This window comes from Pistacia vera, unplaced genomic scaffold (genome assembly GCF_008641045.1).
Source record: "Pistacia vera cultivar Batoury unplaced genomic scaffold, PisVer_v2 Contig174, whole genome shotgun sequence".
Classification (NCBI taxonomy): Eukaryota; Viridiplantae; Streptophyta; class Magnoliopsida; order Sapindales; family Anacardiaceae; genus Pistacia; species Pistacia vera.
Window position 1 is genome coordinate 261,344 of NW_022195833.1, and position 25,096 is coordinate 286,439.

Below are 25,096 nucleotides of genomic sequence, written 5' to 3' on the forward strand. Positions count from 1 at the left end.
TTTCAAAAAAAAAAAATTAAATCAAACAATGGACAGGCGTCCCTTGCATGTCCTTTGAATATGTATGTCTGTCTATATAATATATGTACGTCCGTCCATATAATATATGGACGGACATAATTTTTGTTTTAAATTTTTTTATTTTAAACAATGAATCGGCGTCCATTTTAAGTCCATCCATTTACTATAGACTCCCGTCCATTTTTATATGGACGCCCGTCCATAGTAAATAGATATTCATCCATATTATTTTTCATTTAAAATTTTTTGAACATACTTCCATATAAATGGACACTCGTCCATGTAATATGAACAATAATCATTAAATATAGACGGACATCCATAAATATTAGACAATCGTTCATTGTCGAAAGACTCCAACATGATCACACTGATTGCCATGTCCTCTGTACAAAAATTTGATGTCTAGCATTACTCATTCAAGGCTGAGTGCAGTTCATTAGATAGAGAATCACATGGGTGCAAGACCCATTTTGATTTCAAACGGCCTTTGACCTAGACACACCCCGCCTTAGTACTGAGATACTTCCCGTTTTTCATTTTTTTCAATTATATATATTTTTAACAACTATTTAATGAAAATCTTTTACTAACTTTCAAGGCCCACTAATACCGTTTAATTGATCTAAATTCAGGCCAGAACAATAGTGGCCCATAAGAATTAGGCAAACGAAAGTTAAGACTAGACTTGGTGGGGTGCGCCAGGCCCTTGCTGTAGTGCAACGCTTGGGCGACGCTCGAGAACCCCAGTAGCAAGCTACTGTAGCAGGTCATCCCCCTAAAAAAATTAATTTAATATCATGTGGACCGATAGCCCACGTATCAGATATTAAACTGATAAGAACAGATACTACACTTGATCTTAGCCAAAAGGCCGAGAAAGGTATGATTTACCCAGCCCTTTCACCTTTCTTTTATATCACTCTCAATGCAACTACCCTTAAATAATAGGCGATGTGGGACTTCCTCATCTCCTCTCTGAACTCAGCAACACCTCTTTCTCAAGAATTATAGAATAATGTTTTCTCAATATATTTCTCAATTTTATCATTAATATCATAATTTCAAGTAAACATGAAATATGGTTTTTTAGTAATAGAGATTATATATATGAGACACAAGATGGTTATTAAATTATGAAAAATCAATTTTCATTTTTACGATTCCCAAGGAATATTTGTACTTTTTTTTAAAATGAAATGGAAGAATTGAAGTCATCTTCATATTATTCAATATTCATTATGAGTTGGTTAAATATAAATTAAATATACTGACATCAATTTGACTCATATAAACGTTTTTATCTTTTTGAAACTTAATGCTTATTGTAAAAGTAATTAAGCAAATAATTAAAAAGGAAAAAATGTGTTGTTCTCTTGGGTGAAAATAATTAAATGTTAATATAAGTTTTGTTTTCATAACATGAACACCATCGTATTTTCACATCTATCTTAGATCATAATCTCATTTCTGTAATAAGAATCCAACACTGCTGTCAGAAAAACATCATTACCACCCAGAAAAAAAATAAATAAATAAATAAATAAAGGTTTAAAACATTTACCTCCCATGAAGTATCCGAAATTTTTTAGGTCTAAAAGTAGACATATTATACAAACACCTTCCCTATCGTCGTTTTGGCTGTTAAAACTAACGGCTTGAAGAATAAAAAAATAATCAACTCTGTAATAATGATTTAATTAAAAAAAAAGTGCTTTGAAAAATGTTCCGTAACCATAGACTTACTATATTCAATTATTAAAAAGTATTTATTTATGAAAAAAATCTGTTTTATCTATTTTAATAATGATATAATTTTTCTTTTTTATACTCCCTCTTATTTTATATAAGGATGTTTTATTTTTTCAAATTAAAAGTCGATCCTTGTCTTGTTCTTTCTCCACTTTTCGTTATAGCCTACATCTCCTCTGTCTCTCTCTGTCCTATCTTATCTCTTCCCCTCTTCTCCTCTTTTCCATATTTTTCATCGCCCACTTCTTCTTTCTCTACTCTACGTCTTTGCTTCCATATTCTCTCTCTTTTTCGGAACAAACTTTATCAACTATAAACCATTAAATTGGTTTTTGGCTGACATCAAGTTTCCTCTTCCCCGCAAGGATTTCTTGTTTGGATATCTGACCAATGCTCATGTGTTCTCCAAGTTTGATCTTAAAGCTGGTTTTTGGCAATCGGCAAGGGTATTGTGTTTTCCTTTGATGTGTTTGACAGTGAATTGGTATCTGGAAAACCATTGGGCCCTCAGACTTTACCGGAGGTCAATTCTTCGACTTCAAGAAGCCATGTTTCGCCGAGTTGTTGTGTGGAGTCGAGGGGTTCGAAGGCGTAAATAAGACAAATGTAAATTATTTAAATATGCAACAGGAAAGTTTCCCACTTGCAAAATCAGGAGAAAAAGTTAGGTGGGAGAGACAAAATTTTTTTTTATTAAAAATTGTGTCCAAGCTTAAAAAGACTTTTATATAAAAATGAAGGAAGTATTTCACAATTTATTTTGGGAAATTATATTAAATGACATTGTTTTGGGGTTGAAATTGAAAAAGAGCACATTTAATTTTTTGCTTTCACAAAATAGCACTTTTCCATTTTTCACCAATTTAACCGGCGAAAATACCCTTGCATAAAAGAAACCCTAACCTTTTCCACTTCATCTTCAACTCCATTGAACCAAAGCTTAAGCCTTCCGTCCTTCATCTTAATTTGAAAAGAAAACGTAGATTTTGTGCCATAATCGAGCGGATTTAACATGGTTATTGTTGTTTTTGGCAAAACAAACTATCCATATTCACTTTTTTGGGGGGGAAGTAAATCACAGTAATTGTATAAAATATAATAAAAAAATTTACAACCTAAGAAGGGGGAGTCCTTCTCTCAAAAGAGCCTTGGACAAGCTTAATGATCAAACTAAACAAAACAAAGGCCACAGACAAAAGGATAAACAATCTTTTACAAGCTAAGCCTAATAAAAAAAGAAGGCTTAGGCAACTGACCTAAAACCAGCTATACAGAAAGTTCTAATGGAAAAAAATGAGAAACTGCTAGCCCAAAAGCCTAAACAAAACAATCCGGCCCAGACAACACAGGCCTAGGCTCTTCATGCACAAGCTAGTAACAGCTCGACGCTAGCTCAAGAAGGCACAACCCAACCCAAGGTAGACTGAAGTTCGCCCAATACTTTGTTCCAGATAGAAGCCGAGAGGCAAAATTCCTTCCAAATAAAACATTCCCAGAATCATATTTTATAAAGGAGGATTCCCAAACTTACGACACCAACGATGATTATTCTTTCCCTTTTCAAGGATAAACTTACATCTTCCCTTTACATTCTCCTTTCTCATGACATCAGTCCAAAGTGCACTCCATTGCATATACCAATGTCAATAGACTAGATGAGGTTCTCCCGAGCTACACGATGAATATGTTAGGAACCCGATTCTGGGATGATTGGGAAGATATCCAAAAAAGTTACGTTAAGTACAATTAAACAATTAGAATATTTGTAATTAGGATATTATTTAAAATATGAGTTATAATCACTCTATTAAGCAATTGAAATATGAATTAAAATCTTTTGAGAGTCATTTGGAGTCAAGTGTAAGGCTATATGATAGCCTAAATCTAGATTGTGGGGAGGAATGAAGAATTTTGTCAATTAATGTCTCTATCTCTTGTTCTTAGAGGTCTTTGTTCCTTGTATAAACAGATCATGTCTCAAACCCTATCAAAATATCTGTTCGGATTTAAGGTGTGTAATATGCTTGTTCTCCTAATTTTTTTAATAAACTTATTGTGAAATGTTGTTATATTGCTGTGAAATGTTTTTGTGTTGCTTATTTTTATATTGAGGAGTGTAGGGTTGATGGGTGTTGGTACATAAATGCACCAACCAGCGAGATCCGATCGACCTTGCTGGGATCGAAACCAATGTATGCGTGATTAAGAACAATCAGCAATGTATATAAAAAGAATGCAATAAAGTAAAGACAATGAGAATTTTAAAGTGGTTCGGCGAGGTTAACTTTGAAGCCTACCTCCACTGTTTTTGTATTTGCTGTGAGAGCTTACAATATAGTTCCTATGTGAAATTCGTAACCCCTTCCTCATCGTTTAAGGGGGTTTATATACAAGATTTGTACAAAGAAAATAGCGAAATTAAGGGGATTACAATTTGATCTGAATCGCAATTCCAACATTCTGGCGATTGGGAGCTATGATTACGCAATATTCGCGGTTGATCTAGTCATTCCCGTAATATCTAGGATCTGAAATAATCTGGAGGTTGATTGAATGATTTCTTAAACTATCCGCGACTAGCTTGTGCTGGGTCGATCAATCATTGTTGCCGATCTCATTCTAGGTCGAGCTATATCCTCGCATTGGCCCAAGCCCGGCGAAAAAACCACACACAACATCTGCCCCTTAGTGTTCGATGCTCGCTTTGGGCTTCGAAGATTATTGCTCGATTTGATGCCAAGCTTGACTTCAACAGCGTATCTCTACGTGCATGTCTTAACGGGCCCCTATGGTCAACCTTACGCTTGGCCGATATACCTCACACTTGGATCTTTACTCCCCATGGTACCTGTCAAAATTCAGAATATGAAAAATCAGTTTATAAAGGTAATTTCCATGTGGTCATGTCGCATTAAATGTAGCAGCCTTTGTTAATTACGTTTCGTTGTGCGTGGGCGACGAAAACTGTTCACGCACGAAGACGAGGCAACGTGCGGGGACGGTTATTATTACTATAATATGACAGTTCATCGCTCCCCGTGGATGGTTGACATGTGGACACGTCTAAGGGCCGAGATTGCTCGACAATGAAGGTTGAGGATCGCTTTAAGTCGACGGCCACGATTAAACCCTGCCCTTTCGTCTCCCATGCAAACCACAATAAAAGGTGGTGAAAAACTTCAGAATAGTCACTCCGAAAGTTATTCTGACTCTCTTGCTGCTCTCCGCTACTGCTCTTGAGTTGTCGCGATGGTCTTTCTCATGAGTTTCCGGCACTTTCCCCATTCCGGTAAGGCTTCCAAGAAAATGATGTTTGTCGTGCTCCTATTATCGACCATAACTCTTAACACCCTTGTATTATCAATCCTGGTCGTGATTACAATCGCGTCATGATTATGACGAGGGGATGTTTCACATTCGTCGACTGTGAACACCACTACCTCGCTTTCCTGTTTGGGCCGCTTAGACGACTTCTGTTCGCAACTCATTATTTAGGGAACAGAGTCTGGTTTGGCCTCCCGAGCATATTGCTCGCGAGCTCATCTCGAGCTTCCCGCTAGATCTGGTCCTCCATAGATCATATTCACAAAGACCTCATTGAGGTTTGGCGGAGCCTGTTGAGTCGAGGTCTATGCCTGACTCGGGATCGGGCTACTTTGCTCGCCAGGATTCTCTCGAGCTGGTTCTGCTTTTACAAATTCTTTCAAATGACTTCTTCTTATCAGGTCCTTAATAGCATCCTTCAAAGCTCAACAGTCATTCATGTTATGCCCAACATCCCTATGGTACTGGCAATATTTCTGCTGAACTCTTCTGCCTGGTGCCCCCCTCACCCTATCTGGAGTGGGTAGCCTTTTTGCCTCTCGGGATACTTCATAGATGTGGGCAATGTCTTGAGTGAGGAGGGTGTACTCTGCATACTGCGGGAAAGGCTGCCTGTCTCCGCGGTTATCTACTCTCTATTTCTTTTGAAATTTGTTGCGATCCCTGTTGGTGCGGTCTTAGCCCCAACGCTTATCTGAGGGGCGATCCTATCTTCTGTCATCCCCCCCTCTCCCACATTGAGCTTCTGGTTAGTGCCGTTAGCGAGCTTTCTACTCGCTGGTACTTCGCGACCATATGGTAGAATTTGGCCAGGCTCACATGATCTTCACTCTAGAGCTCTTTCTACAACTCCGTGTTAGGTCTAATCCCTATGATCAGCAAAGTCCAAATGGATTCTTCGGGGGCATCAACGACCTTTGCTTGCTTTTAAATACGAGATCAGTGATTCGTCCCGCTCTTAGTGAATGTTGCTCAAGTAGCTGAGCGGCATTGCGAACTATCTCCTCGCCTGGAATTGTTGTAGGAACAGTGCGGAGAATTGTTGCCAAGAGTTGATGGAGTTCGCTTTAAGCTGCTTGTACCATCTCTTGGCATCCTCGATCAACGTGACTACCGACATTTTGCTAAATCACTAACCTGGTGTAGGTCTATCAGGTCATTAAAGTTATCGAGGTGATCTCTAGGGTCTTCTCTCTCATCGAACTTGCTCTCTAGTGCCCTGAACCCTTGTGGGAGCAAGGCTTGGCAAAATTCCTCCGTAAAGGGGAACTTACTATTTTCTCCACCAGATTATTCTGGCAAGCTTTTAGATCATCGAGCTTCTTTTGCATGTGATCTAAGTCTTCACTTTGGTTGCCCTAGTTGGCTCTGTTAAGATGTGCCTTGAGCAAATGAGTTCGCAAGTCTGTTGTTTGTGAAGCTCCTCTAGTGTGTGCGTTGATGCGCGATGTCGAGTCATAATGGCTGGGATGGTAGGTGCTATCATACTCGTCAGTACGTTGCTCGCAATGTCGATCATAACTGGAACGTCAGTCATTGCCAGATTTTCGCACATGGCTCACTTCGCAGGCATGTACAGATCAATCTGGTCTTGGGCGTGGGTTAAAACTGGCACGCTGATGTTGGGGATATCGCCGAGGTTCTCGGTTGTGTCTGTTGCCTTCACTTTCCCTCAGCGGCTGCTTCCCTGATCGCCTTCCGGGGTTTGTTTGCCCACGGGACTCACGCTCATGCGTGAAGTGCTGCCTGCGAGGTTGGATGTGTTGATCGCCCCTTGGCGGTGATGAAACAGACTGTCTACCTGCAGAATTCATGCCTGTTGGGGTGGCGTTGGCGAAGGGCGACTAGTCAAGGTTCTGGGTAATTGGCTGTTGGTTCCTCAGCTCAGCTACATTATGTTGCACTGCCTATGCAACCATTGTCCTAATCATTTCCATTAGCTAGCCATTCTCAGGGTTTGACGTCCCTGCCCCCTGGTTGTTTGCAGCATGCTGAGCTGGCAACACGGGTGGTCAGCGCCCAGTGTTCTCTTGTTACACCTCATGATGAGTGGTTTCCTCGTTCTTGTGATTTTCGGTGGTAGTTCTTGATCTGATGAACACCATTTTGATCCTAGGACAAGTAAATTGCGATGAGCATTTGCCAGAATCTTCAAGTTATTGGCGGAGGGCCCTCCTTCTAGTGTCAAAATGTTGGTATAGAAATATGCACCAACCAGCAAGATCCGATCAACCTTGTCGGGATCAGAAATGATGTGTGCGTGATTAAGAACAGTTAGCAATGTATGTAAAAAGAATGCAATAAAGTAAAGACAATGAGAATTTTAAAGTGGTTCGACGAGATTAACTCTGAAGCCTACGTCCACTGTTTTTGTATTTACTGTGAGAGCTTACAATATAGTTTTTATGTGAAATTCGTAACCCCTTCCTCATCGTTTGAGGGGGTTTATATACAAGATTTGTACAAAGAAAATAGCGAAATTAAGGGGATTACGATTTGATCTAAATCGCAATTCCAATATTCTCGCGATTGGGCGCTGTGAATGCGTGATCGCTGTTGATCTAGTCATTCCTGTAATATTTGGGATCTAAAATAATCTAGAGGTTGATTGAATGATTTCTTAAACTGTCCGCAACTAGCTTGTGCTAGTTTGAGCTTCGGCTCGATGAGTTTATGCTAGATCGATCAATCATTGTTGCCGAGCTCATTCTGGGTAGAGCTATATCCTCGCGTTGGCCCGAGCTTGGCGGAAAAACCACACACAACAATGGGCTTAAAGTATAAAAAGTTTTTAGGGCTTAGTTTGATTTATTTATTGAGTTTTGCTTCAAAATTTAGGGTTTTTGATGGAGTTTGGTCTAGATTGAGATATTGGCTTGGTTGTTGTATTATTGTGTCAATATGGATGGATTGTATGTAGGGGCGTAGCCAGAAACTCATTCTAGGGTGGTCAAGATGTTAATTAAATTTAATAATACAATTGTAAATAAACTTATAACAAATAATATATTAGGTATAAGTTGTATAAAATATAAGTATTTATTTATAAGGCTCTTTATAATTAATATATTTATGATTGTGTTTGACGATATACAATAAATTTATAATACTTTAATGAGTGTAAAACAAAACCAAGAAAAATTATTTATGAACAAGTTATTAAGCCAACACAAATAACAATACCTCCAAATTAAGTTATAATAAAATTTATATTAATAAAATATTCAAAGATTTGTCTAGCTTTTATAGTAAAATATTATAATTTTTGTTGTAATTTCACTTTTATGTTTCTACCCCTTAAAGTAATTAATGCATTAAAATACATATTTTTGATATATTTTTTTTCCTAACTTCAATATTTTGATATGACCCATCTGTGGATAGTCTAGATAGTTAAAATGAATTGGGGATAGTGTGGATAGGCACACGATCTCAAGTTCGATTATCCATTTGAGCATCTATAATTTAAGCGGAGGCCGTGACGGTGGGTTGTAAGCTAGTATATATATATAAGTATTGAAACACAAAACAATTGACAGTAATTTAATTTGACAAACAAATTTTAGAAATGATGTTTATTTTATAAAATATATGAAAAGATATACAAACTTTCTTCATTTTGTTCTTTGTACAATTAAATAATATATATAAAATTCATTATATAATTTATTAAATATATTTGTGGGATTTTTTTTGTAAACACTGAGAATTTAATTTGATTTATTTAATAATTTTTCAAAGTCAAGGAGGGTTAACTGACTCCTTGATTAACCCCCCCCCCCCCCCCCCCCCCTCCTCTCTCCCCCCTCCTCCCCCCCCCCCCCCCCCCCCCCCCTTCTTCTCTTTCTGATTAAATGGGAATCAAACCATGAAAATGTCAAACAGATATCGATATTTTTTGGCTAAAATTCATGGATTCAGACATTTGGCCAAAAATTGTAGGTCATTTGGTGAAGAAGAAATTAGGATTTTATTGAATTAGGGGTTTCGGCTGGATTCGGCCAATGTAGGTTCTATCAAAATAATCAAATGACATGGTATCAACCTTATTCGGCAATTTTCATATCAAATTGCAAAGTGGGCCGCATCTAGCCAATACGTGGGTTTTGGCCAAAACTCGTCTTCAACCTCCAAAAAGTTTTCTACCCAAATCCTCCTAATTCCTAGGTTGGCTAAGTCTCATACCCAAATTACGCCTAAACCACCCATTTTTAACATATCCTTGAAATATGAGCTTAATCAACTATAGCAACAATAAATTTACAAATCATTTAAAAAAAAAAAAAAAACTGATTTCATTAAGGGCAAATTTGTCTGCCAAATATATGTTTCCTAGACACATATGCAACATACTCAAAATTTTAAATTTCAAACAACTTTCAAATGCCAAAACTTACCTCATCTCCCTTGTGAATCGTTTAATAAGCTAATATATCAAAAAAAAAAAAAAGCGTTAAAAAGTTGCTCCTCAAGATCACAAAATCAAATATTCAGTTGAGATTTTAAAATGGAAGCATGGGATTTGAATTAAGTGGTTAGGGATTTGTCATTAGGGGCAAATTTGCCCTAAATGGAAATGTTGTATTTCGTGAGACACTTTCCAAAAAGTGTTATTTTTCAACTCCCACCCCCTATTTGTGCTATTTGATATAATTTCTCAATATATTTTCAATATCTCTTTTAAATATTTAAAATCATAAATAAGAAACCTTTAAGTTTTAGAGAATGTATTATTGTAACGGAAATAGTTTATTATTGTTTTTTTAACAATTAAGATTTTATGAAAACAGAAAACTATTATATATGTTATATTAGAAGTAAAAATTTAACCCAAGAAAAGGAAGAAGAAAGATATCATCAAAAAATGAAAAGTAAGAATATAAATATTAAAAATTATTAAGTCTTTTACATCAAAAATCAAAATATTTTTTTTTCAATTAATATAATTTTTTTGTTGATATTTGATATAATATAACTTATCGTTAATTATATCAATATTATTTTATTATTTATTACTATAAGAAAGTTATAATTTAATAGAGGTGTAATTACAAGAATTATTGTTTTGATTTCTTGTTTTATAATTCATGTTTTAGTAGTATTAAGATTTTAATTCATTGTTTTAGTAGCATTAGGATAGTACGAAAATGGATATTAAAGAGTTATTGTAAAATTGAGTGATCAGATTTGACAACTTCATTACATTAATCAAATGGATATTAATGTCTTCCTCAATAATCCAAATGAACAATAAGTAGTGTATGTTTTAACTGAAAAAGAAATCATTACTAAAATTAGACAAGAAGAGGAAGGAGATAATCTTGAGGATGATAGTAAGGAAATATAAAAAATTTCATGCCAAGAAGCTCTAAACATGTTTGAGAGTTAGAAAGATTTTGGCTTCAACAAGAAGATATCCATGCTAGTGGCTTACTATGTACCTGCAAGATAAAAGTTGTGGTAATAACTATAAAGCATAAATCATTGTCTCAAACAACTTTAGATAAATATTTTATTTTATCTTAAACCCTTAATGTAATATAACATATATATTTTTGCAATATGTATATAATTATTATTATGTAGAGGTCAGTTCCTTAACATGAGACCTAGAAAAATTATAACTTATTACAATATGAAATTTATTCTTATTTATAACTGGCCCAAGTTGAGACCGAAAGTTATTATGACTACATGGAGGTTATTCCTATATAGAGTATCACTATATAGATGTTCTACTGTATTATATTTTAGCCATGGATCAAAATTATTTTATTTGCTCTATTTTAAAAATTATTTTAGTATTCTATTTTGAATAACATTTAATCAAATATGATAGTATTCTGAGAATGTGTTTGGTACATTTTTTGAAAATATTTTCTAAATTTATTTAGATTATTTTTTAATCAACTACATTTGTTAATTTAACTAAACATCCCCTACAATAAAAGTTTATAAATTAACAAAAACACCCACATCCAACCAACTATTATCGGCAACTAGCCACCACTGTCAAACAGTGGCTGGAAGTCACTGGAATGGCGTACGACTAGTTGGATCTAGTCGATCGTGCGCCGATCTGGCTGGGAAAAGGCCAGATCTATGACTAATGATTTGGCCGTTGACAACAACCATATCTTGGTTGTCGTTTGGCTGTCAACGATGGCCAGATCTTTTCTAACCCTATTTTATTCTACTATCATATCCTAACAAATGAAAAACGTATTTGTTTTAATATTGTTCAAAATCCAATCATATTATATTCAATTCAAAACATATAACAATTATCTTTCTCAATAAAAAAATTATAAATTAACAAAAACACCTCCACCCACCCAAGCAACAGTTGTCTGCTAGCAACCACTGCCGACCGTCGACGTCGGAACGATGCACGATTGGCCGGATCTGATCGATCGTGCACCTGTTTGTTTGTTTCTAGCTAAATTTCACGGCCAAAGATTTGGCCGTTGATGGCCAAATCTGGCCAGATGTGGCCATTGATGACAACCATATCTTGGCCGTCGTTGATAGCCAAACAACTACTAGAAATCTGGCAGTTAACGATGGCCAAGACGACCATATCTTGGTCGTCAACGATGGCCAAGATATGGCCGTCGTCAACGACCAGATCATTGGCCGTAGATCTGGCCGTTTCCAACCGGATCCATAATGACTTTGGTCGAAAACAGCTAAATCGGTGAGTGACCGGTCAGATTCAGCTGGTTGTGGGCCATTTTGGTGACTTCCAGCCATCGTCCGACGATGGTGGTCGGCAGTCGGCAATCAGTTGAGTGGGTGAGGATGTTTTTGTTAATTTATAAACTTTTATTACGGGAGGGTGTTTAGCTAAGTTAACAAATATAGGGGGTTAAAATAATGTAAATGTTTTCAAAAAATGTACCAAACACATTTTTAAAATCTTATTCTATTTGATTAAATCCTATCATATCCTATTCTAAATAAAATATTATTAAAAAAAATGTACCAAACAGAGGCACAATAACTTGTAAGAATATGATTCGGTTTTATTATTATTTAATAATTTTTGGGAATTAGGTCCCAACGGGGAGCTAGCTAAGTACTTGGAAGGCTTGTCCTATCATAGGACTCCTATGTGAAGGAGAATCCATTTGGGCAGGCAGCAGTAAACCCATCTCATCCTGATTGGGGTTTTTACTGGAAAGTGATTCGTGATATTCAAAGAGAATGATCGTTATCTTGAAGAGTTTGATTTCACTGAACATAATTGGAGTTACTTTAATTTACAATTATATCTTTGATTGTGAACGTCAAAGTTGTAATTGGTGAAATGAAGTGAGTGGCAGTTGTGATTTTTATAATCTGTTTGATGTTTATATATATCTTCAAGTATTGTGTACCCGTGTGCTGTGTAACTGGTGAAATTGATGAGAAATTAAGTTGGTTCTGAACTTTGTAGTGAATTTAATTGAATTTGGAGTAGCTGATTGTGGGTATAACTGTAAAATATTGAAACTGCATCAATTGTGAGGGTGTAATTACAAGAATTGAAAATTGGAATGAATAATGTGGGTACTTGCATAGGGTTGGGTACGGGTCAATATTTTAGACCCCTTTAGATCGATCTGTTTTAGTCTTTTTGCACTCGCACCTGTTTGGTTCCAACCCGTACCCCACCATATGCCCATTTTACTTGGGTTGGATCTTAGTAGTCCATTTGTTTCTTAACATAAGAGTGGTGTTATTTAAACCCCACCAAATTTCTTTCTAAACCCAATAATGATTGAAATCATTTTAAAAATTGAATTTATAAATATCTAATATTTCTTTCCATATGTACCCAGTACCCTTCTCTAATATTCCTTCCAAATTTCTTTATTAACCCATTTTTTCTCTGAAAGTAGAAGGAACTAGATCAACGGCTACTTTCCAGCTTGCTGCTTTCACTATGACCTTTCCCCACCTAATCTTCGCCTCCATATAGGTGGGGTATAGGAGAAGCCTCGAAACTATGCTTGAAGCTTTGTTCAGATCGATTCCCGTCGTTGCTACGCCACATCAATCCGTTATGGCTCGACTCTCTTCCTTAGCAACTACAGATTCTCTGGGCAGCCATATTTGCTTAAATTTAAATCATCACTACATAATTTTTTAATAAGGAATTCAAATTTCAATTTTAGAAAAAAAATAAATAAAGTGTTTAGGATATAGAGAAAAAGCGTTGTTTAATACATGGGATGTAGTAAAAGAATGAATGCCCTTCTTAGTAATTACTAGTTTGGAACAATATATTTTTGTAAAAAAGTTATTATTGGGCATGAAAAGAAATTTTGGTATGAATTAAGATGTATTAGAAATTACTTTTATAAACATCACATATATTTGAGCTGCGTTGTGAATTTATACGATTGTTTCATTTCAAAATTTTCACATATTATCATTTTTTTTTTTTTTTTGGTTACTGGTGGTGTCTAGGTCAACTTACGTATACTTCGATTAATCAACTGACTCTAAACAAAGCTACTAAAATAGAGTAAATCTTGATGCCTGAGGCAAAAAATATTAACAACCGTTTTTATGATTCGAATCTAAAATCAAAAGGGGAGCAAACCCCTTCTACAACCTATTGTCTATAATCTTTATTTTTTCTTTTTTCATGTGTATTTCTTATTCTGATTTAACGAATAACAGTACTATTGCAGCCCCTCTACAACCGCCTAGCAATATTATATGTTTAAATTAGAGATATCAAATGTCATTTTGCCACCTAGTTTAAGGTCAATTGAAATATTAATTTAATAAATAATCATATATTATTTGATAGAAAAGGGTCAAAATATATAACGGGGTAGATCTTATAGGCAAGCGCATATGACATTTGGGGATTCTCATGCAATTAATAAAAAGAAAAGAAATAGAATTTTCTCTTTGCGTTATCTAAATTTTCCCACACTTTCTATCGAGCCAGACATTACAATTTACGAAAAGTTTCTTGAAATATGTAACTCTTCCCAATAATTAAATACATCGATTTTAATTCATCACTTAGATGATTATATCTCTATTTTTAAAGTTACTAAAACCGATATTCACGTTGGTGTAATCAATGAGTATTATATTCTTTGCATTTTGGACTATCTCCATATTTTTATTTTCCATAATACTACTCCTACAAAACATAAATGATGTGTCAATTAATGGGTAATCCCTTGTCATTTTGTATACATGCAAACTTTGCAAGAGTACCAATATCCTTTTTTTTTTTTTTTTTTTTTAAATCTCAAAGTATTTTTTTTTTTAAATCTATTAAGAATTTACTTTCAAATCTTAATATATGTGAAATAACAAACGTATCTTTATAATTATTAAATTATTAAAGATTTAAATTATAATTTTAATCAAGTTTTATTCTCATCTTATTTGAATATGTAAAATCCAATGATTGGATTGAATTTATGAAAACTTATGATTCTTTTCGTGTCAAAACAAAAAAATAAGATAAACTTTAAGGGTTAAATATTATCTGGATTTTTCTAAGAATTCACGAAAGACTGAGCTATAATCTATAGAAAAAGTATAAAAAAAAATAAGAACTTTTATGTTTTAAAAGATATTTTCAATATTAAGTGGGGTTTAAAGGAAATTTTTTAACTCACAGTGGTATTCCTAGTAAAGGAGGGTTCTAATAAATTGAATGGGCTAAAATTCGTAAGTTCTTCAAGTTTTAAAATCATTAATTGATAGAGTTTTGTACTTAGAATGAGATTCTGTCTATTTAGTAAGCCATGTTACGTTTTTGCAATATTGGGCTATAGAACTGACCCAAATTAACCCAATCCAGCCCATAATATATTCTCATTCCTCTGCATTCTGCAGACCACCAAATGGTACTACCCGTCTAATAACATTTTTGGAGCAGCCCAAAGCTTCGATCTTAAGTCTAAACTACAAGAGCTCAATTATTTATTTATTTATTTTGATTTATTAATTAATATAGTATATTTAATGCGGTTTACATATAGTCTAAAAATACACGTTTAAAAAAAAAACGCCGTAATCATAGTTTCTCCGCAACCGCAATACTGCTAACTTTATCGACACCGTAGAAATCAGCATTTGACCGGAGCATTTCACTTTGTCAAATTCTCTCAGAATCAGCAAACCCCACACTAGTATAAAGGTCTACTACTGAAAACTATGCCAAAGACGAAATCAACGTCGTACGTGATATGATTGATTGATTGGTTGGTAAAATTGATGGTTCAAGTAACCCCAAACTTCTTCCTTGGTCCCACTCTTAATTAATAAAATACTCTTGAACAACATTGGATCAAATGTGGTCCCCTTCCGCCACGTTTCATGTAATGTATAATCTTTTGCAACGTGTCTCAATAATGTTGCTGGTTGGACAATACGCACCCGTGACATCACTGTAACGTGGAACTTCTTTTGATTCTTATCTCATCGTATCCCAGTTATTGGCAAATTAGGCCTCTTGTTCAGAGAAATAACAAGATTGCCACCTTCTGTCGTCTGATATTTGTAAGGTTTGTGCAGGTTCACACGCATGGTTGTCCCTTAATTCTGTATATGGCCCCCACTTTAAATATTTAGGGTACGATCTTAAAGTTCCAAATTAATTTTTGAATTTACATTATGAATTAAATATGTTTATTATTTAATTATTATGTTTGCTAATTACAAAAATTACTTCATGAAAACATTAAGAAACTTCTACGTGGATGACTTTGAACTATGTTAATTCTATTATTTCTATAACAATTATCAAAATAGTTATAAAATTAATCTACATATAATATTTGGAAAAATTTTATAATATCATTATATTTGTGTATAAATTGGGGTTTATTAAATTTCCTCCACATGAGATCGTTTATAATTAAACTCATTAGCTTTGTTTCGTAAGTATTAAAAAACCCTACTATAATTATCAATAACCTCCTTAAAAATAGCAAACACTCCCGAACAAAATGATCAAAACCCTTTAATGGGACACTATTTAATATTTTCTAAACTAAACGGATGAGTAAAATTCCAAGTTCCTAAGTTCCATGAGTTTATGAGTTCAAATCCCCCTAAACACTAATAGGGGGTGGCTATTGGGACTTTTACTCAGCCGATAGTTTTAGGACCTCAAAAGGTTAGTTGAAGTATGTGTAAGTTGGCTTGAATACCTTCGGTGATAAAAAAAAATTCCAAACAATCTCAAAGAGAAAAAAAAAAAAAAAAAAAAACCCTTGTAAATTGTCCTAGTATTTATGTGTATAGTATGAAAATGGGTTTCCAATGTTATATCAACATTAAAATGCAATTATATAACTATACTAAAAAAAAATCATATATGTAGACATTCTAAAGTTTTTAAAGTGCAAATAAATAAAAAATTACGTGTAATCTCTAGCTTTTTGTAAAGGCTAGGCAATATAAAAACTTGAAGAAGTAGTAAAAATGGACCATATGAAATAAAAACAAACTCTCTCATATTCTGTCCTATAAAAATGAAGAACATGGTAGGAATATAAGATGAACAACCTAAATTCTCAAAGGGAAGAATCTTTTTTAGTTGAGAATTCAGAACCAATCAAGAAGTAAAGCGTGTAATAAGTTACTGGTTTAGTTGTTTATGAAGACCGATTTGGTTACCCAACAATCAACACAGCCATTGTTAAAGTCTCTCCAGTCATTGTTTAATTAGTTCTAAATTTGTAAAGATTTAATAATGGATTTTGGTAGATAAAAGGACAACTTAGTGTAACTAACCAAGGTTTAAGACTTTTTAATAAAATCCCAAAGTCAATGCAGGCAAAGACGTTTGTCCTCTTGTTATAGCTTTTAGGTGATAAATCTCCAATTATAATTTGCCATGGTGTGAAATGCATGTGACATTTATTAGTGGTTCGCCCATTCATCCATTTATATTTTAATTAATTATATTATCAATTTCCTTCCTTGGATTAAGCTAACTATACGCATTCGCTTTTATAATATGCTTTAGTATCAAATTACTAACATATAAAATACTTATTTTGGCTTTCATTTGTTCGAAATCTGTTTCCTTTGATTTGTATTTTTAAGTGTAAACTTTGTGAATGATTATATATAACAATAATAAGAGTTAGTTGAATAGTGAAATTATCAAATGACTAACATATATAAAAAAATAAAATAAATTTGACTTATCATTTTACATCAAAAACTGAAATATTACCAAAACATTCATACCATTTGGCCAAAACTTTCAACCGTTTATCCAAAAAATATGAACCAGTGTTAACTAGGAATTGTCGATACTTGAATTTTGCTTAATCTACAATTTAGGTTACGTTTGACAAATGAGAATGGTGAATAATTAATGTGAAGAGAAATAATGAATTAATTAACTAAGCTACTTTATTGAAGATGACTGGTTAAAATTTTCCAAAGAGAAGAATCCTCAACAACAAAGAAAAATACAAAAAAGGGGAGTTGAAAGTTTGATAAATGATACCTAACTCGGCCAACTTCAACAAAGAACAAATTCTAAAAATCTCTGTCATTGCGGGTCAATTACTCTTTCTCTGTACCATTCTTTACAATATCTTTCTTCTATACGGAAAGAACTGGCTTTCGCTTCCTCTCTCCACCCCACCCACATCTGTAAAGTTCAATTATATTTATAATTAATCCTTTTATTCTATAATAAGTCTTGAAAGTTTTAATGTGTAGACAAAAGACTGAGTATTCAGTCACGAACTTTGTAGACCCTAAAACTAAAAGTTTATTTTTGATTCGCAAATAAAACTTTCAAGACGTTTACACCCTAAGAGTTTTCATTTGATTGGACTTTGTTGCTCACCCTTTGTTTGTTTGTATAAATAAGATGTTTGCACTTGGAATTTTTTTTTTTATTATTATAGGGAGTGTTCGGGTCAACTTGCAAGCATCTTAACTAATCATTCGAGACCTTAGAATTGTCGACTGAGTAAGAGTCTTAGTGACCATTCCTATTAGTGTCTAGAGAAACTGAAATTCAAGAGCTCATAAAACCTCATTTTATTCTTTTACTATCAAGTCACCCAATGGTGGTTAAAAAATTTATACCTGAAATTTTGCTTCCTCTTTCTTTCCACCCCGCATCTGTAAAATTCAATATTAATGATTTAATAATGTGCAAATTATAGTAAGCAAATCTTACCGTTGATTTCATAGTTGATCTCTGAGGTACGAGATTCTAAAATATTTAACATGTGGATCAAGGTGATTTTTTTTGACCTGGACTTGAGGTTTACAAAAATATTAGTATAACTCCTCAGTGTGATCGATAGAAAACTTTGGTAATCCTGAAATGTTAAAAAATAAACATATAATAAATTAGTAAAATGTGTGCCTTTTATAAATAAAATTTGTGGAAGTTTGACATTGCTAAATGATTCAAGGTGTGAAAAGGGTTTAGTATGAGAACAATTATTGTTAAAATGAAGTGTAAATGTCAACCAATTTAAATGGTTTTTAGTCAGACAATGATTTGATAATAAAAAGGGATGTATAATACAATTAGTTTAATATGTTGTTCAGTAAGGTGACAAACATTTTGCAACATTTTTTATATCTGCCATCAACAACCCATAAATTATAGCTACTCAAAATTTATTATCTCTTCCATCTCAACTATTGATTGCTTTTACTCTCATTTCTTATTATTTGATATACAAATATCTGAAATGAAAAAAAAAAAAAAAATTTGAATGAGATGAACATACTATATTATTCATTATTGTATTTAATTAAATCATATGATATGACATGATTTTATGCAAATATACTGGTCCCGTCCCAAGTCTGTATTTATAGTTTCAAATTAACTTAGATATTGATCATATTATTAACTAATTTGGACGGTGATATATATATCTAAATTAGTCTTTGATTAAGCAGTGATTCAGCATCTTCTAAACCGAATTTTTCAAAAGACCAAGTCCCTTGCTCTGACTTATGTAGCAATTGAAGAGAAATGGATGTAAACTGTAAAGCCATGTATTAATCATGGCTATATTTTATTATATCAAAGTAATTAAATAATTGATTCGTGTGAAACCAAGCAGGCTATTAAATTAATTAAAATTTTCGACTGTATATAGGCCATTAAGCAAACTATAATGTCGGCTCGTTTGAACATTTTTTATTTATTCAATAACCTTTGAAAATGAGTTTTTCATTTTGTAAACAAAGTAACCAAGTCAAAAAGTTTCGGCAATTTATTTTAAATATTATATTATAAAATCACGTATGGAAAGAATCTTGCAAAGGTCATTTGATTTATAATTCAAAATTTTGAAAATTAATTAAGATAGAATTAAATGAAGTTCATTTAAGAGAAGAAAAAGAAACAAGGTTATAGGGTTGACAAAGGTCAAAATTATCTTCTGCATGTGTTGTAGAAGGTTGAACAAGGCACAAGGACAGCGAAGCAACAAGCATTAAATTTCAATAACTTATAACATAAAATATAAACATAAATATTGTTGAAAAATTAAAACAAGATTGTGACATAAATTTTTATTTACTGCATAAATAATGGATGTAACTATCAACAACTGTTCTAGATTTTGATATTTCTTAAATTCTTACTCTCAAAATGTCGAGTCTCTGGACCACTATATGTATATATATATATATGTGTGAATCGCAAAGAGTATCTATATTAGTGTCAGCAATGACATTAGTTTTTGTTTTTATTTAAGTCGTATTTAATATACATGGGCCATCCATGTTTAATTTTACTATTAATACAATTAATTATTTATAATTTTTAAGTAAAATAATTAAACATGAAAATATTGTGGAAGTAAATTGTAAATATATGAGTGTTGATGGATGGGATTAGTTTAGGTCTTATCTGGTCTGGTCTGCCATGTTTAGCAGACTTTATTTTTATTTATTAATGCCATTTTTAGCTTTATCTCTCTATCAAAATTCAAACGGCAATAATGCAATGTATTGAGACCAAATGTGGATATAGATTGATCTATTACTTGCTAAACTTGTCCAGAATCACATGGTTTTAAGTGTCATTATCAACATACAGATATATATCATCTATTGAATTGAGAAAGAAATATGTATATAAAACCTGCATGATGACTAAACACTTGACTTTCAATTTAAGCTTATGGACTCCTTTTTTTTTTTCCCTCTATAATCATTTCTTCACAATAAGAGATTGAAGGCCATGTTTCACAAGTTAAATAAATTTATTATTAAGATCAATTACTAGAGAAAGACTTAATTCACCTTGAGTTTTTGATCTAATAGTCAAAATCCTGATATTTCAAATACCAGGAAATATCCGCCCTCAAACTAACAACCGTTGATTAAATTTAATTTTGAAACAATATATTTTATGTTTTACCATTATGTATATAAGTGAATCACATGTTCAATTCTTATGTGCGTCAATTTATGTTAAAATCAAAGAGGGTCTATCCTATAGGATTTGGATAATAGACCACAACCCTAGGAAGGTAAATCAATTATTTCGTTCAACTATTGAATTGCAATGTAAATTAATTTCAATTTCATCCTATAGATATGAAATTCAAATAAATAGTGTAAATGAAATAAAGTTCTAATAAAAAACAGTGAGACAATACCTAGATAGGTAACTAATTTAATTTAATTACACTTGACTCGAAGGAAGCCAATTAGAACACGCAGGCTCCACCACATCTCCCCTAATTGGACTCCTATTCAAAGGTGATGTGCTGATAAACATTATAAATATATCATTAATTCTTTATTATTTAAAACCATTAATTTCTTTATTATAAAGTTTGACAAAATAGGTTGATAGTGAAAGAGTAAATAAGGATATAAGTTTATATAATCTCTCGAGTTCAAGTCTTTACAGTTGTTAATAGAAGTAATTACTAGAGTTTTTATCCAATAAGTAGTTTTAGGATCCCAAAAAAAATCCTAAAAAATTAATTGAGGTACATATAAACTGACTTGGGAGATGAATACCAACAAAGATGTCTAATTAGGAATAAATTGTTTTTCAATTTCAGTATTATTTGACAAACGTCCAATAAGGGCCTTTAATTATCTTGTCTTGAGCTGTGAAGCACACAATGTTTTCAAATCAACTATATACATCAAGTCGCATTTATAATAGTTTAGAAAATATAATCTGCAAATTAATGAATCTGACATAAATGGAATCAAATCAAGTTTAAAATTTTTTCTTGCAGCTGGCCGAAAATTCCAAAGGTTCCTTAACTGGAATTAAATTTGTGTTTGAAAATGGGAAGTTTGGTGAAAGGAATTGGAAAATTAAGCTATTTCTTTTTGACAATTTGGTAATATAATATTTTTTGGTCTATACAATAATTAACGACCCCATTATATTAAGAAATTCAAAGTTGGTAATAGTTCCATTTGTAGTCGACCAAAGAAGGAACAAATTACATCAAATCTTCCATTAAGAAGGATTTTTAGCAATAATTTTATTATTAATTACTTAATTATGGTTAAAATATTTTTTTTAGCAAACAATAGTAGTAAGAATTTTTTTTTTTTTTAAGTAACTAACAATTCTTTTTAAAAAAATTAGGAAATTCTGGAAATATTTTTCTGGAAAAAGAAATTATATTCAATAAAATGCACCATTAAACATAACGAGTAATTCTCTACTTAGGACATCAATTCTCGCGTTAATTGTATTTAGACCATGCTTAAACATGATTGGATACTTATATGTAAAATATTATTTTAGTTGAATAAGTGAATCCAACTATATTAAATTATCTGACAGAATTAATATTAATACGTCTTACTAAAAAATTACCATAAATATAATTACAAATTACAAATGTTTGGTGGGGGGAGAAATTATAAGTTGCTTGTCAGTTGTGTCCTTTTTTTTTTTTTTTTGGTAATCAGGGTGTTAAACACCACGTACTCAAAAGCCCAAAGAGCCAGTTAGGTCACAAATTGGTAAGTGACCTCAAGATTGAATAAATACTCATGAAGAAGAACCTTCTTGACACGGACTAACCCTTTGGGGTTAGGTTGTTCTTCTCATCAAATAAATTTTGCCATAAATTCACGGATTGATCAAATATTAATTTGTCATCCCATTCCATAGTATATCAAATAAGAGTTGGTCTCATATTGATCCAGTCCCAGTAATGCTACCAAGTCAGTCTGTATCTCAAAATAAATAAATAAAATGGAAACCCTCTTAAAATAAAAGAAGAGTAATACTAGCCTTACAAAGAGGTATACAAAGACTCATACAAAGAGTGAAATCCAGTCCTTGAAAGAAGGGAAAAAGAGAGAGAAAAAGAGGCAATCATGAATTTCAAGGACTGAATTTGACTATTTGTATGGTTCTTTGTATGCCTCTTTGTAAGACTAGTATTACTCGTCAAAGAAAACGCTGGAGAGTTCACCAAAATAAATGTCTCTGCAGAAGTACGTATAAAATATGCAAAGACAAGTAGTCGTATTTAATTAATTAATTGGAGTATGATAACTTGGAAAAATGAAAATGGGAATACAATTAACATCACTTTCAAATGCAGATTAATTTATCTCATTGCTTGAGGAGATGGGATTCTTTTGGCTTAATTTTGTTAGAATCCAGATAGAAAAAGTAAGGTCCCTGTTAGCTAGCTTGCTGATAAAATATAATATTGTTATGTTGGAAAGTTCTCTACACCCTAATATTCAAATTATATATACAACAGATGTGATTGAAATTTGAAGAAGCCTGTTCTTTGACTTGTATTATATTTCCTCTTTATTATATATTTCCCCACTGTCCAAACACCAAGTTTTCTCTGCTTCCTCAGACACAATAATATACAACCCATCCAAGTCTTTTCTGGAAGAAACTCATCTCTCCTTGCTTTCTCAGCGAAAATATCTAAGATCATGGGTAGAGCTCCTTGTTGTGACAAAGCGAATGTGAAGAAAGGGCCATGGTCGCCTGAAGAAGATGCCAAGTTGAAGGAGTATATAGAGAAACATGGCACTGGAGGCAACTGGATTTCTCTCCCACAGAAAGCTGGTAAATATAAACATCCTGAGCAGATTATTAGGGTTGCTTTCTGGGTTGATCTCTGAGTTTTGTCTGCGTTAATGATCTGCAGGTCTAAAGAGATGTGGGAAAAGTTGCAGGTTGAGATGGCTGAACTATCTCAGACCCAACATCAAGCATGGAGAATTCTCTGATGATGAAGATAGGATAATTTACACTCTCTTTTTTAACATTGGGAGCAGGTATTTATACTATTTATCATCCATCATCTTTCTTTACTTAAAATTTTTTCCTCTTCTTTCTCTTACAAAAACAAGATTTGTCTCTCTTTACAGAAATTGATCTGAAAGTTGTATTTTTTATGGTGTACTATATCTGTCTCCTTCTTTTCTTTTCTTTTCCTTCTTGAGTGGGAACAAGAAGTTAATCATTTTAGAATTTTTTTTTGTCATCATGATGATGCTTCTGCAACTTTTCATGCATGAGACTAGTTTAGATTTTTGTTAGATTTCCTCTTATGGAACTCCTTCTTCACATGAAATTACAGGTGGTCAATAATTGCAGCTCAGTTGCCTGGGAGGACTGATAATGATATAAAGAACTACTGGAACACCAAGCTGAAGAAGAAGCTCATGAGCATGGCTAATCAGTCTCAAAGAAAGTTACTTCATCACCAAGCTGCAACCTTTTCATCTCTTCTTCAAACATCTTCATCACCATCAACATCTCCATCGCCTCAACTTTCATCACCATCATCAACAATATCGTACACCAACAACAACACTTATTACACCACCCAGGCCACAACTTTCAGTTCTCTTGATCCACCAAATTCATTCTCAAACACTCAATTGGGCAACAATTCTTGCATCACTGCCGGCTCAAACATCCTCCAGGTCCCCCAAGAGAGTACTTTGTTGAGTCCTATCCAGCATTATCAAGTGAAAGATAGTGGCTTGATGTTTGGAGGCGATCAAGCAGCCACCAGTTGCAGCCCCTCAGATGCCACCAAAGAATTAGATTATGATTATGGCGGAAGAGGGAACGGTAACACCGATCAAATGGGTCTGCAGAATTGTTTTTATATCTCAGATGGTGGTGGTTGTGGTTATAGTACTCATGAGCAAAAGCCAAATGTTAATGGGGGTTGGGATGAAACGCCATTATTGGACTATGGATTTGAGGAGATTAAGCAGCTGATTAGTACTAGTAGTTGTAACAATAATAGCATTTTGTTTGATGAAAAAAAGACAGAAGAAAAAGTTATGTACTACTGATGAATGATGATGATGATGCTGACTGTGAGTAAAATCACGAAGATTGTTGAATTTAAGTTTCAGATTTAGACTCAGTTTGTATGTATGACTTTGGTGTTTTCAATGCAATCAACTTATATTATTTTCTTTTTTTTCTGACAGTAAATGGTAAAAAGAAAATGGTTTCATTTTGTGCATTTCTACTTGGAAAATGATGTACGAATTTGCTAGTACAGATTGAACTGCAAAACAATCAGATTTAAAATTTCAAGAACCAAAAAATTAAACCTTGAAAGCCAAGCATGCACTTTTTCATTAATTTCTAAATGATGTTTGAGTAATTGTTTATTGTATTCCCATTAATCAATTTTGAATCTGGTTAAGCTGCCCAAGGAGGGATCTTTGTGTGGATATTATCATACACAGGAATATTAAAATGGGTTGATGTTAATCCTAATCTCAGTCTTCTTAAAAAATTGTATAAATTAATTAAAATATGAACTCCATCAGGTCATATAATATAATGCGAGCTTATAGAAGTGAAGGTATTAGGGTTCATTGGGTGTATTTCTTTGTACAATAATCTTGAGCTACACGTAACATGAGATTATTTCCATGACTTTGATTTGATTAGAACATAGTTATGGTTTAATTTAGACTAACAGGGGATACCCTTAATTTAGACTGCAATAACAAGGCGCTTGACTGTTGATCGATACAATTC

The 25,096-nt window shown here is 33.2% G+C and overlaps 1 protein-coding gene and 1 non-coding gene across 2 annotated transcripts; one reads left to right on the forward strand and one right to left on the reverse strand.

The window, feature by feature from the left end:
* Positions 1–712: 712 nt before the first annotated feature.
* On the reverse strand, positions 713–908 carry LOC116126094. The gene has a single exon (XR_004127431.1). It is a non-coding gene; the product is annotated as a U2 spliceosomal RNA (small nuclear RNA).
* Positions 909–22,835: 21,927 nt separating this feature from the next.
* Positions 22,836–24,523, forward strand: LOC116126043 (transcription factor RAX2). The gene is made up of 3 exons (XM_031411737.1): positions 22,836–23,146; positions 23,229–23,358; positions 23,664–24,523. Exons 1-3 carry the CDS (start codon positions 23,011–23,013, stop codon positions 24,391–24,393), a joined length of 996 nt encoding a protein of 331 aa, XP_031267597.1. The 5' UTR covers positions 22,836–23,010; the 3' UTR covers positions 24,394–24,523.
* The last annotated feature ends 573 nt before the right edge of the window (positions 24,524–25,096 follow it).